This window comes from Athene noctua, chromosome 8, assembly GCF_965140245.1.
Source record: "Athene noctua chromosome 8, bAthNoc1.hap1.1, whole genome shotgun sequence".
NCBI lineage: Eukaryota > Metazoa > Chordata > Aves > Strigiformes > Strigidae > Athene > Athene noctua.
In genome coordinates this window covers 15597148-15609711 of record NC_134044.1, presented here as the reverse complement: position 1 = coordinate 15609711, position 12564 = coordinate 15597148, and the positions used below count along the sequence as shown (strand labels likewise).

Below are 12564 nucleotides of genomic sequence, written 5' to 3'. Positions count from 1 at the left end.
GGGAGCTGCAGCAAGGCCCTCGGCTGAGAAAGTTTCTTTTCGCTGGACAGCGGCTCCCCGCGCCTTGCCGGGGGATTTACCTCCGCGGGGCGGCAGCGCCTGGCAGGAAGGCGGGAGCCGCGGGAGCCGCGGGGGCCGCCCCGGCCGCAGCGCACCCCCGCGCCGAGCGGGTACAGAGGCCGGCGCCGCGCTGCCCCGCTCCGCGCCCGCGCAAGCCCCGCGCCCGCACCTGGTGCCGGAAGGCGGCGCCGCGCAGCAGGTCGCGCAGCAGCCCGAGGCCGATGTCCCTGCTGGCGCCCTCGGTGACGAGGTGGAGGTGCAGCGCGTCGCCGGCGGGCAGCCGGCCGTGCCGCAGCAGGGAGCGCAGCGCCGCCTGCCCCTTGGCGCGCAGCGCCGGGCTCCGCTCCGCCTTGGTGAACATCAGCAGGAGGTGCAGGTCGCGGCCGCCCGCCGGCTCCCCGGCGCCGCGCTGGGGGTGGCGGCGGGCCGGGGCGGGCGGCGTGGCGCGGAGGCGGCGGGTGGCGCTGGAGAAGGTCTCTCCGCCGCCGCCCAGGTAGTAGAAGGCGCAGACGGCCACGGCGGCGGCCAGCGCCAGGGCGCAGGGCTGCGAGCGCGCCCAGCCCCGCGCCGCGCGGCCCATCGCCGCCATGACGGGGCGGGGCCGCCCCCGAGCCCCGCCCGCCCCCGCGGCCGGGCCCCGCCGGGCAGGGGAGGGGCTCGCTCCCGCAACGGCGGCCGCAGCAACAGCCCTGCGGGTGCGGGGCACGGGCGGAGCAGAGGCGAAGAGGGCGGCTGTACCCCCTGTACAGCCCGGGGGGGAGGAGGGCGCGGGACAACGCGGGCAGGGGGCTGCTGGAACGCTTAAACGCCACCCGGGACAGGGGGATAAAGAAATAAAAGTTCGTTGTGTCAGACAGGGTGACCTCTCTGCCTGAGGAAACGATCAAAACGTGGAAAAGCTAGGGTCCTAACACAAAAGGGAGTGGGATTTCTTTTCTCCCCTCTCATCTCCTTCTAGTGGAAGAGAAACAAGAAAAGACCGTATGCAGAAAGATAAAGCAAGCCTCTGAAAGGCGACATAGCGAAGTGGTACATTCGTCCTTTTCCCCAGCGTTGCCTCGCTGGAGTTGTTCCTGTTTCAAAAACGTGCTTTTGTACAGACAGTGCAACAAGACATTTTGGCTGTCAGGCTGGCCGAACAGGCAGCATAAACTTAGAAAAGAGTGTCCATCTGTGAACGGGCGGAGGTGGGAGTCTGCAAAACTGACTCTCAAAATATTTTCAGTATATTAAATCAGAATAACCAGCTCAGTCCTTTTGACAATGTAAAAGCATTATGTCCTTAGTACTTACACTTTATTTGTAATTCTATCAAATAAATGGTCTTTTCATAGTTACCGTGTCATTTGAAATTCTCATGATCAAAAAGTAGAGTTAGCATCCACACTTTAAAACAATGGCTGCAGAGAAGCACCAAAGTCCTGGAAATGTCACAGCCAACCCTATGCTTATTCTAGTTCTCACCTTTTTTTCTTTAGTGCTCCTAAGTTTTTGCTCTACTGAGGAGAACTCTAGTAACTTGGACAACATGTGTGTACTGATATCATACTGCAAAACAGGAGAAACATCCTCTTGTATGGGGATTTGCTGACAGCAGTTGGAAGGTCTGGTTGCATTTTCTAAAACTATTTCAGCTCTATATATAAACAGGTAAAATATAAAACCCCACAGAGTGAAAAATGTAGTATTAATACAGGATTCTTTAACACATTAACATTAGAAGCCACAAAAGGTACAATCCAAAGCTTCTGAGATCAGTGGAAAGACTGCCACCTATTTCAGTGACTTCTTGGATTAGGTCGTAATTGGTCAGGAGGCTGGAGTGCACAATTACTAATGAACAACTGAAACATGCCTTCAGAGTGCAGTGTGTGCTGTTTGGGAAAGCAAAGACAGACTTCTACCATCTAACACCTTCCCCCAAATTTATGGGAATAAATTCCAGCATGTCTAATATAATTCAGTATGATAATTCAGAAATTTAAGTTTACATGCAGTGTACTGATATTAACATAAAATATGAAGCCTTATGAACAATCAAACAATACAGACCACTAAGGAGACACCACAGACATCATTTTAATCAACATGCAACATAATTAAATTACACCTCTGAAATCAAGATGCATTAGAACATATGTTGAGCTCCTCGACATCTGTCTTTCCAAGAGACTTTTGGACACATGATCTAACTCTTGCTAGGAAAATGATAATAAAATCTTTCAAAGGGCTATCTAGTAAATTACTAAAAATCCATGTGAAAGCTGATTTTAAACTGGGTTCGGAATCTACTGCTTTGTACCTCTCTGGTTAAGATCTACTATGTTTCATACCTACAGAGGAAACATGAACTGAAATTGAAGGTTTTCACTATCTGGTACAGAGTAGAAGATGTTAAGCCACAATGGAGCCTTACTGTCTACTATTCTAGTTATACTCAGATTCATATTGTAATAAAAATGGAAGCTTCCTAATATTACTGAGCAGAAGATTAGCACTTGAGTCAGAACTTGATATGGAATCCAGATCCTCAGAGCCTGGCGATAACTGTATTACCATGGGCTGAGTCTTGCCAATTACAAAGGCCCTGAAGCACTGATCACCTACCAGTGTCTGGTAGGACTAAGCCCTCAATACATTTCATGTAACTTAATGGCATATTCATTTTGGCCGATGAGTATCATACAAACATGTGTATTGCACCTGACCTGAAAAAAAGGTTTAACTGAATGTAGTTTATACTGGACATCCTAGAGTACCTAAAAGGATCAGGGAACGGGGCTGCAGGATCACAAGTGACATACCAACTCCCTGAACCATTAAAACCCCAGAGCTCCTGGCAAGAGTAATACAGCCTGTGGATCAGGTATGTTGTTAGTCCTTTAGCATAAACAGACTATTAGTGCTTCCCAGACAGCAAAGAGTCAGGAATGCAGCATGTGGATCTGCAGAACTCCAGGTAAGAAACTTTTTTTGTCTATGTGAAGTCCTCCTGCAAAATTTGTCACAGAGATTTTTGTGGCTAAGAAGAAAAATACCAGCGGAGATTTGAAATAAGTGTCTCGGACATTTTTCCAGCAGCACGGACTGAGATAGTGATTATGCCATTAAGCTTTATGTAGCTTTATATTACAGACAATCACACTATATACTGCCTGTCATGTGGGATACAAACCACAAATTTTTATAAAAACCTATGTCTAAAGTGTATACTATACATAGTTATATCTTACATTATCCCACCTGTACACTGGGAATTTTACTTTCTCTAAGATCTACTGAAACATCCACTGCTGTTAAATACTGCAGATTAGGAAGTATATTATCATTTCATAGACAGCTATTTAGAAAACAACTTAATGGAAATATACTGCTTACAGCTGATACTCCTAAATTTCTCATTATCCAGACTAAACGCACTCCTTAAATGGGCAGAATCTGCTTTTCCTAGCATAATTAGACCACACATGAAACAAGAACTGTTTTGTGAGATTCTTCTGATTGGAAAAAGAATCTATTGGATGATTCTAAAATGCTATTAACTTTGCAGTGGTAATCATCCAGATTTTATGCAAAATTATACATTTGATGACAAATTATAAATATTTGAAATACTTTGTTAAAATTTCATGTGCCAGAAAGTTTAATTTTACTGTGGTTCAGAATTTTTTTATCCAATTTTGCTCATCTTAGTCACCTTGGAGAAAAGCCAATTAATTTTCTAAATACATTTAAACAGCAGATTAGCATAATGCCATGGCTATTAGGATTATTAAAAGCCTCACACTATGTTACCTAAAAATTCTCCTTAAGTTGTCCATAGGGCAGACAAATAAAGCATAAATTGCATCTGCTGGTTTGGGGTTTCAGGTGATCACTATCTAGGTATTTAATAACTTGACACAGAAGCATATATCCACAGACACCATTTATGCATGCACATCACCAGAGTGAAGAGCACTATAGAATAAAGCAAATTGTGTTGCTACCCTCAGAATACAGCTGGAGACTACACTCATTCATTATTTATCAAAAATGTGCAGTGAAATTCCTAGGTTTTCTTGTGCACACCTTAGTTTAGACAACGCGTATACATCCACATCTTTGCAGATTATATAAAGGATACTGCTTCCTGATATAAAGGACTGACTGCCCTCAATTTAGGGTGGCTACATTACGTATGAGATTTTTATATAGTCAGTTTAGGGCTAGTCATGAGACCAGCAAAAAGAAAAGGTAACAAACAGCCTTCATATGACTGTTCTACACAAACTCCATTGGCTCAATATTTACTTTCCTGTCTCAAATTTCAAGTTTTGATGTCAAAATACTACAAACAAATCCCACATCATGTCCAGAAGGATTAAGTTTATTTTTCATGAAAGGTTCCACGAGCTCATTTAAAAGTATACTTGCTGCACAGAACGTTTAATTTAAGAGAACAAAAAAGGAAAATAGACTGCTCTTAGAAGTTTGGTCCTCCAGGATATATACCTATTGTGACTGACCCGCAGTCACAAGCATAAAGGCCAGCCTGGTGTTAAAGCTTCCACTGTGAAAGAGCTTTCAAAAGAGCATGAGTTACCATGTTTTGTTATTAAGAGCCTATCTCTAACCAGAGCTCGCATAGGAGCAAGAGAATCTGTTAAGTTACAGGCCCACAAATAGAAGGGCAACTCACTAAATCATTACCTGATTTCCCTTCCAAACAGTCCCAGAAAATGCAACCCAGACCTTTTTGTCAGAGGCACATTCTTTATGGCAACAGGGAGACAGATGGCAGTAGGTGATACTAAATAGCAAAGCTGGTCTGATCATCCTGCCATCAGGAGTCTGCAACGCATACAGCTACGCTCCGCTAACTTTATGTACAAACCACAGACATTGTACTTGCTAACAGGTACTATTTTTATACTGAGCTAGCAGGTATTCCTTTCTTTAAACATTTTCTTCAGCTGCTGAGGTATGTGTACTGTGGAACATAAAACAACTCAGACATTTCCCCAGCTGCCACAATTTAAAGCTACATTAGAGTGGTCATTTTATCCAAAGTATCTAACAAAATGCATATAATTCATTCTGTTAAAGTAAAAAAAGACTTGCACTATAAGGATCAGGTTCTTTTCCTTCTTGACACTTAAGACTTCTGGGAATCTGACTGCTGGAAACGGTTTAGCTTCTCTGGATTATTTGATGCCATTTGAGAAAAGTCACGAAAAATGTCCTGATAAAGTTCATCTCCTAGGTAGAAAAGAAAAGGAAAACAGTTTTAAACATCTGTGATAGTTAACATCACCCACCATTGCACAAACATCCTACTGTGCTACCAATTACTGTATAACATTTATTCATATATAAAGACTGCTTATAGATGGAATGATGCTGATGTGAACTCTCTGGTACCGTTTACTTGCATGCATGTTCTGTAGAAGCAAATTAAACAAAGCCAAACTATACCTGAAATAGTACCTCACAGGCAGCCACACAGAGGAAAGTTCAGAGTTAGAAAGGAAAAATTAAAGCATTTTAAAGCAACATAAAAAGAAAAATGTTTATTAGCTGTTAAAGAATAAAATCCTTGTTTTTGCAAGGAAGTGCTAACCAGGATTCTCTTCAGGAAAGTAGAATTATGGCATAAGATTCGCTTGGAAACAGAGGTCAGAAGTCTTATAGCCAGACAGAAACATGAAAGCAACAATCAGCAAGTAATAATATATAAAAAAACAATCCTAAGTAGAGAATTATTGTTCATAAATCCTTTTGGTCTATTACTTCAGCAAATAAAAATTTCTACATGCATTACTAAATATTCATTACATCTTTTAGTTTTATCTATAAGAGTGATGATACTTTCCTTAAACATATTTTATTTGGTTTCTTAATCTTCACTCTTTGTGCTTCAATACAACCTGACTACTAGAACACATTCCAAAACGAGGGATGGTAGCAATTTCCACCAGGCCCATCTCCCTCCCCCTCCCTGTCTACACAGGAAAACACATTCAGGAATGATTACTTCTTGACCCATTGCCAAGTCATTCTTTTGCCACTAAAATGGACATTTTCACATTCTTTCATCTGCTGCAGCATTTTGGGCCTTAAATTCAGGTTTCATTTTAAAATATTAACCATACCCTATTGCCTTCAGAGGGAACTAAGCATATAAAACGTTTGGTCTGGACAGGAACTATGCACCCATCCAAATTTCACTGTCTTTCCAACACAGATGACCTCACAGGACACAAGGTCCCAGCACTACTGTTCCTTGGTGACACCCTGATTAATAGCATGACAAAGAAATCAACCAAAAATCTCTATCATGTATGTTGAACATGAAGATTTTTTTTTTGCCCAATATTGTTGTGGAAGAAAAGCATTATTCCACTATTTTTTTTTTTCAATTAGCTGTTTTAAAAAGGATATTTTGTCTTTAAAAGTTTGCACTACAGTGAAAAGTTACACTGTTTTGTTTTCCCACCTTTTAATGCACATTTCCAATATCAGAACTATTTTTCGAGATGAGATGCCATTCATTTGAAATCACTTTCAGAAGTGTTAACTGACCTTCCAGAAATCTTTAACATGCATGGTGTGTGGGTTTATATGAAAACGTAGTGACACAATTCTTCCCAGACTTTAAAAGATAAATATATTCAATACTGCTCTCCTAGGAAAAGTCAGTTCTAGTGAAATTCCCTTTTGATTTTCAGGTTTAGTTTCAAGCATGTTCTAGAGATGAAGTAGGCACAGAACACATTTTATTGTGACAGTTCCTGATAACTGCTTGTACTGGGAGATAAGCACAGCATGAAGGGAATTGTAATATTCACCCAAAGAACAGCTATGAAGAGCACAAATCGAAATCAAGCCTGTATAATAAAAGCAGTTGTGTTTTTAACACAGAACTGGGTTCCACTGGTGAACTAATACTGTAGTTCAAGTTGCCATATTTGGTTCTTTCAAATTAACTTGAAAGAAAAAACAAAAAGCTATTTTTGCAAGATACATTGCGGCTCTGTTTCTGGCTGTATTACATAACAAAAATATTACATACAAAAATAGACTAAAATAAAGTGCCCCTTTAGTTTGTATGCTGCATTAAAATACCTAATACTGCAAACCTTAATTATTTTAAAATACTACTTTAAAATTGAATTCTGGAAATTTCCTTTCCAAGCAATGTTTTCCCTAAAGTGCAGATTTTATGTACAAAAATACTGTAACACTGCTTTACCATTTAACACCAGAGTAACTCAAAAGGCACACATCATACATTCAAGAAAAGATAGGAAGAAAAAGTAGCAATACTAATATCAAGTAGTTAGCAGACATACTGTAGCACCAGAAGATGAGCACTCGAGTTTATACAAGAAACAGCACAATGGTGCATATGGCTTCTACCACCAGAAATGAACTTTTTGTGGAACAAGCGAGTTTCAGCTAGTTCCCCATCTAAGAATATTTTGGAAGACCAACTGTACCTTGCAAAGCAACATATACATTCTCTCAGTAGCTTAAACCATCTGGGTATATTTTAATTACAAACACTGATGCCATTAGCTACATTAGTAATTGTTTATCAACTGAATTACTAGAGCAGAGAAACAGGCAGCTGGCTTCACTCTGATGACAGCAAACTCATACATCGATATTTACCCTCACATAGCTCCCAAAGTAAACACACAATTGTCTTGAAAACCCTTATTTTCTTCCAGAGTCATAATTTTGGAACAGAGGAGTTCTAAAATAAGGGCAGCGCAGATAATTTAACATGTATATGCAGTGAAAGAGACCTGCTTCCTCTGTGACCATGTAAAGGTATCATACCTTGCAACAGACACAGGTTTTGTGCTTACACTTACACATTTACATAAACCTTCTAGCAGGCTAGCAGACACTAACATTTAAAACACTCCAAATATTTACTTCAACTTTTAAGAGAGACTTCAGCAAGTAAAGAATCAAGGAGAGCAGAGCTATGCTATCCAAAGGTACAAGAAGGTCTGCTGGCTGGAACACTGCTACAGCTCACAGCCTGAATTAAAAAAATTATTCTAAGGATACCCTCCCCTTGATTTTGGGCAAGTTCTATCTATTGTGGCAGCTCTACTTTCCATTGTCAATCTCGCCTGTTTACAAGGATCAGAAATATTTGTAAAATATCTGGATCAGATTGTATCAAGTGAAGTCTCTAGATTCTACTGTAATACAAACTGATAAAAAGGTCAAGATATTTTCAATGAAAGACTCAGACAGCTTTTTATTTCACCTACCCAATTGAAGAATATGTCTAAAAAATGTATTTTAAACAAAGTGTCAGGGAAAACAGTCTCCCCCATCTTCAGTTTAAACACATTGATATTTTCGTGTCAGCAGGGCCTGTATTTGTTATGAATGAAACATTTCACTAAACTTTTGTGATGTTTAGTAACCAACTGAGGCATTTTGTACAAACTATAGAAACATATTTTCTGATTTATAATAATTTTGGATTTGTGACAGGTCTAAGTGATCTAAAAATATTCATTTATGATTTAATGCAGAGCTTTTGAATCAAAATACCTACCTCCCTTAACACAAAGGCGTTTTACTAGTTGAAACTGATAGTTACTATTTTTACCTCTTAAAAAAACAAATGAGGCGCCTCAAAAATACAAAAATATTTTTACCTGTTACCTTCAGCCTGTCAACAAAGTATTATATCAGAATACAGCTTTACATTCAATATGGCCAACTGGCAAGAGACTTCATATACATGGCCTGCTGCATTTTCTGAGTGGGGAATTCTTCCTCATTTAAGCTCATAATTAAGTATATACCTTTAGATTATCAGTTGCTCTGCCAAAGAAAGCATTTGAATGTCTGAGTGCCTTTAATTTGCATTTCCTAGAAGATTAACTTAAAATAAATTTGAAAAAACATCTATTCTTAAGGAGAAAATAAATAAGTTGGATTTATTTAATAGAGTTCATCTGGGATATTGACGTAAAACCTAATGTTGCCCCTTGAGTATATTCCAGCCCCAGTCACGTAAAAGACATAAGCACACACGATCCTTATGAATCAGTGGAAATAGGTAAGTGCGTTATATAGGAGTGAGCAAGAGTACTCAGCACTCAACCTTAAAAATAAGGTTTGCCTTTCACTGCTGCCAGGTATAGCAGCATGCTTTTAGCTGTCTAACTTGACAATCAAGTGTGCCTTCATTATTGATATTTGCATGAGATTACATTAGGTTCCTATGGAAGCATACCATAATAGAAGAAATGGCTTGCATAAATATCACATCAGAACATAGTGTAAATTGGGACTGAGTGCCTGAGAATAAAGTTGCACATATTCATTAAATATAATTTGTTACTTTCTTGTACCAGTTGGCTCAAATGTCTGCCAATTCTTTTTTTTTTTTTTTAAAATCAAATGGTAAGATACTAAGCATAGAAAAATACATACTTAAAAATGACTTTCATTTCTTATGTGCATCTTAAATAAATTTAAAAAATAAAATTTAAGGAAATAATACTTTCCTATTTCTGTCTGGAGTTATTTTGAAATATTTGATGTACATTTTTACATTGGTGTGCAAGCATTTTTTTCTTAAAAAAAGAAAAAAAGAGGACCATTCCACAGGAAGGAGAATGGTATCCTGTAATAAGATGAACTGAACTCCTCAACTGTCTCTGAGCAACCTGGCTTAGAAGGCTGCTATCAATGTCAGGTACATCCTAACATTACATGAATTTCAGTGGAACATCAATAGGAGAAAACTGTGGACAACTACCAGCAAAACAGGTTGGTAATGGCTGTAGTAACATACACTACTATAATAATGCACTTTAAACACTCTCCTTTTAGGTCCCCTAAATACTCTAACAAAGTCACACCAGTGAATTTCAATGAAACTCTAACATGTGCCGGTTGTTTATAAAAAACATTATTGTATGAAGCTATGTTAAACTTCCCTCAGATCCTAAGAATCTAATTGTAAACTGATAAATTCCTGAATACACTTCTTATACTGCATTTCAGTATGGTTATTAGTAGAGTATTGACCTGGCTGTCCATAGAGGCCTTCCGATTCACGCATTTCTTCATTCATCCTTGCTAAACGCAACCTATGATTTAGGAAACAAAAAGAACAATGTCATCTTTAAAGCACTAAAAAAAGATTGCAATTAAAGATCTACTCCTGAACCTCACACCAATGAGGTCATCTGTGGATAGTGGACTCTGATTTTTCTTTGTCTCTCCCTGGTTTTATGTAAAGGAATTTTGACATTTCTTATATTTTTAACTTGAAAGAGAATAGGAAAACCTAGTTACCTAGTCAAAAAACAGAACGTACAACTTACAATGTTACAATATCTGCATTTGCAGCTTCTACTGCTATACTCAATGGATCTTTCCCATCTTCATCAGTGGCATGCTGGTTTGCTCCTCGTTTTAGGAATAAACACACTTGTCTGTTTAGAAAAAGCATTTAAGAATAATTTTCATAACAATAAAGGAAAAAAGCAAATAAATTCAAGCTGGATGCAATGTATTTGGCTTAAATTGCCAAAAGTCTCTTGAACATATCAAAACAGTGCTGTTCATCTAGAACAGCTAGGACCTTACCACAGTAGTGAACTAAATCTTTCATTATTTAATACACATTAGAAAGATAGCCTAACTCAAATCATACTAGTGCAGCAAGGAGCTGAACCCTTTAGAAGTGAGACTCCACCCTCCTGTATCATCTTAGGTTGTAGAACCAAAAACCCTCATCCCTTTTACCATGACAGACAAGAATCACTGAGCAGGATAAATCAATGCAGGAAAGAATATAGTTCACAGGTGCCTGATTTACCCAACAGAAACAGATCTAATTTCTCTCTGCTATTATAGTTCTTCACCTTTATAAACATACAGACTACGTTTATGTCAAACTCTCCTAAGCTACTGCACTCTATTTAGAATTCATGCATGCAAAGAGTTTTGGCACCACCAATCAGATTCTTACGTTCTCATTTAACTTGAGCTGGTATAGCGTTTCAGTTAATAGCCATGATTCCAAAACTCAAGATGTAATGCAGAACATTTTGAGATGAGATACACTCTCAGTGCAACACACAGGTGGGACAAGTACAGAAAGCCTTGGCCCTCACACATCACTACTTCTCCTGTTTGCATCATATTTGTTAAGAAACCAAGAAAAATCTCATGACTCTTCACCAAAAGTTCATGCTATTTGAAAGCATTATTAAATACATGTTTTTACAAAATGGACAAAAGTGTGTTTATAGGTGTGTGTTTTGCTAGCGGACGAGACTACTAATTCAGAATGTTACTTCCTCTCTCACCACGAAAGTTTAAGAAAAACCTAGATCACCTGAAATATATTAAAATGCCAGAATATTTAGGGAAACGAAGCTTCACATTAACAACTATAGTAGAGGATGGCCATTTACAAATTCAGGAGCAGTGAGTTACCCAGTGTGCCCTAGAACCGTGGCATGGTGCAGGGGTCCTCTTCCCTTCATGTCCCTGATGTTCACATTGGCCCCGTTCTGCAGCAAAAATTCACAAGTAACCAACGAACCCTACGGAATAAAAGGAAAGAAACAATTCAGCACCAGATCTCTAGACCGAGAGCCAAATCTGTTCTGCCTTCTCACCGCTGAGTCATGTAGCAAAGGACACAAAAGGGATTTGCTTCCATATCAAATTTAAACACTACAAGGTTATATAATTCCAAACAAAGCACTGACAGGAAAAAAACCAGTTCAGAAACAACTTTGAGAGAATACTGTAAAGACAACTTCAGCATCACATTATCATTCATTAGTGAAGCAAGCAGTTCAAAAGGAACAGTGACACAGAAATATCCCTATTATTCTCCTTCCCCTCCTCCCCCATCAGTCGGTGCTGTATATCACATACCCCTCGCACTGCCTGAATGAGCGGTGTTGCTCTGTTTTCTTCTACGTTGACCCAGTTTACTTCAGCTCCATGGGCCAATGCTTCTGCCATATCAGGAAGATTCTTCTCAAAGGCAGCACGATACAGCTGCAATCCTGGACTAGGCTGTTTGGAGTCACAGAACACAGAAGACTCTTGCTTGTCTCCTTCTGAAAAGGAAAAAAAAAATCCTTATCTAATGCCTGTTTTTATAAGGTAGCTCCCAGAATTCTGATTAAAAATGTCATTTTGTAGTGCAGGTTTTGCAGAATGCTGTGCATTGTTGTTCCATTCTGTCAGAAGTCACAGATGCCTTTCGCTTGTTCCAGCATTCAGGCATGGCCACTTCGTGGAATTATTACTGCCCAGAAAACATTCTCTCCCCATTACTGACCCCCGTGAATATCCTTCAACCTACATATTCCATGCCATTTGTAAGAAGTTATTCAAGGTTAGCAGTGTATTTTATCCTATACTGCAAGATATTAATAAAACCGGTTTCCTGCAGAGATGTAGTCATACAAATATATCTTTATCTGCAACAGCTTGATACACCTGAATATG

General features: G+C 39.5%; 2 protein-coding genes across 8 annotated transcripts in view; both read right to left on the bottom strand.

Annotated features, from left to right (window-relative positions):
- The window catches only part of XXYLT1 (xyloside xylosyltransferase 1), a 36229-nt gene extending 35566 nt beyond the window's left edge, over positions 1–663 (bottom strand). The window contains exon 1 of the mRNA XM_074912010.1: positions 230–663. Within this exon, the coding sequence (XP_074768111.1) occupies positions 230–649 (420 nt within the window). The 5' untranslated portion in view covers positions 650–663. The remainder of the gene's footprint in view (positions 1–229) is intronic.
- A 3745-nt stretch (positions 664–4408) lies between these two features.
- Positions 4409–12564, bottom strand: part of ACAP2 (ArfGAP with coiled-coil, ankyrin repeat and PH domains 2) — a 64713-nt gene continuing 56557 nt past the window's right edge. For all 7 annotated transcript variants that reach the window (XM_074911618.1, XM_074911622.1, XM_074911625.1 and 4 more), the window contains 5 exons: positions 11983–12170; positions 11533–11642; positions 10413–10523; positions 10114–10175; positions 4409–5301 (listed from right to left, as the gene is read on the bottom strand). In XM_074911618.1, coding sequence (XP_074767719.1) covers positions 5198–5301; positions 10114–10175; positions 10413–10523; positions 11533–11642; positions 11983–12170 — 575 coding nt within the window. In that variant the 3' untranslated portion in view covers positions 4409–5197. The remainder of the gene's footprint in view (positions 5302–10113; positions 10176–10412; positions 10524–11532; positions 11643–11982; positions 12171–12564) is intronic.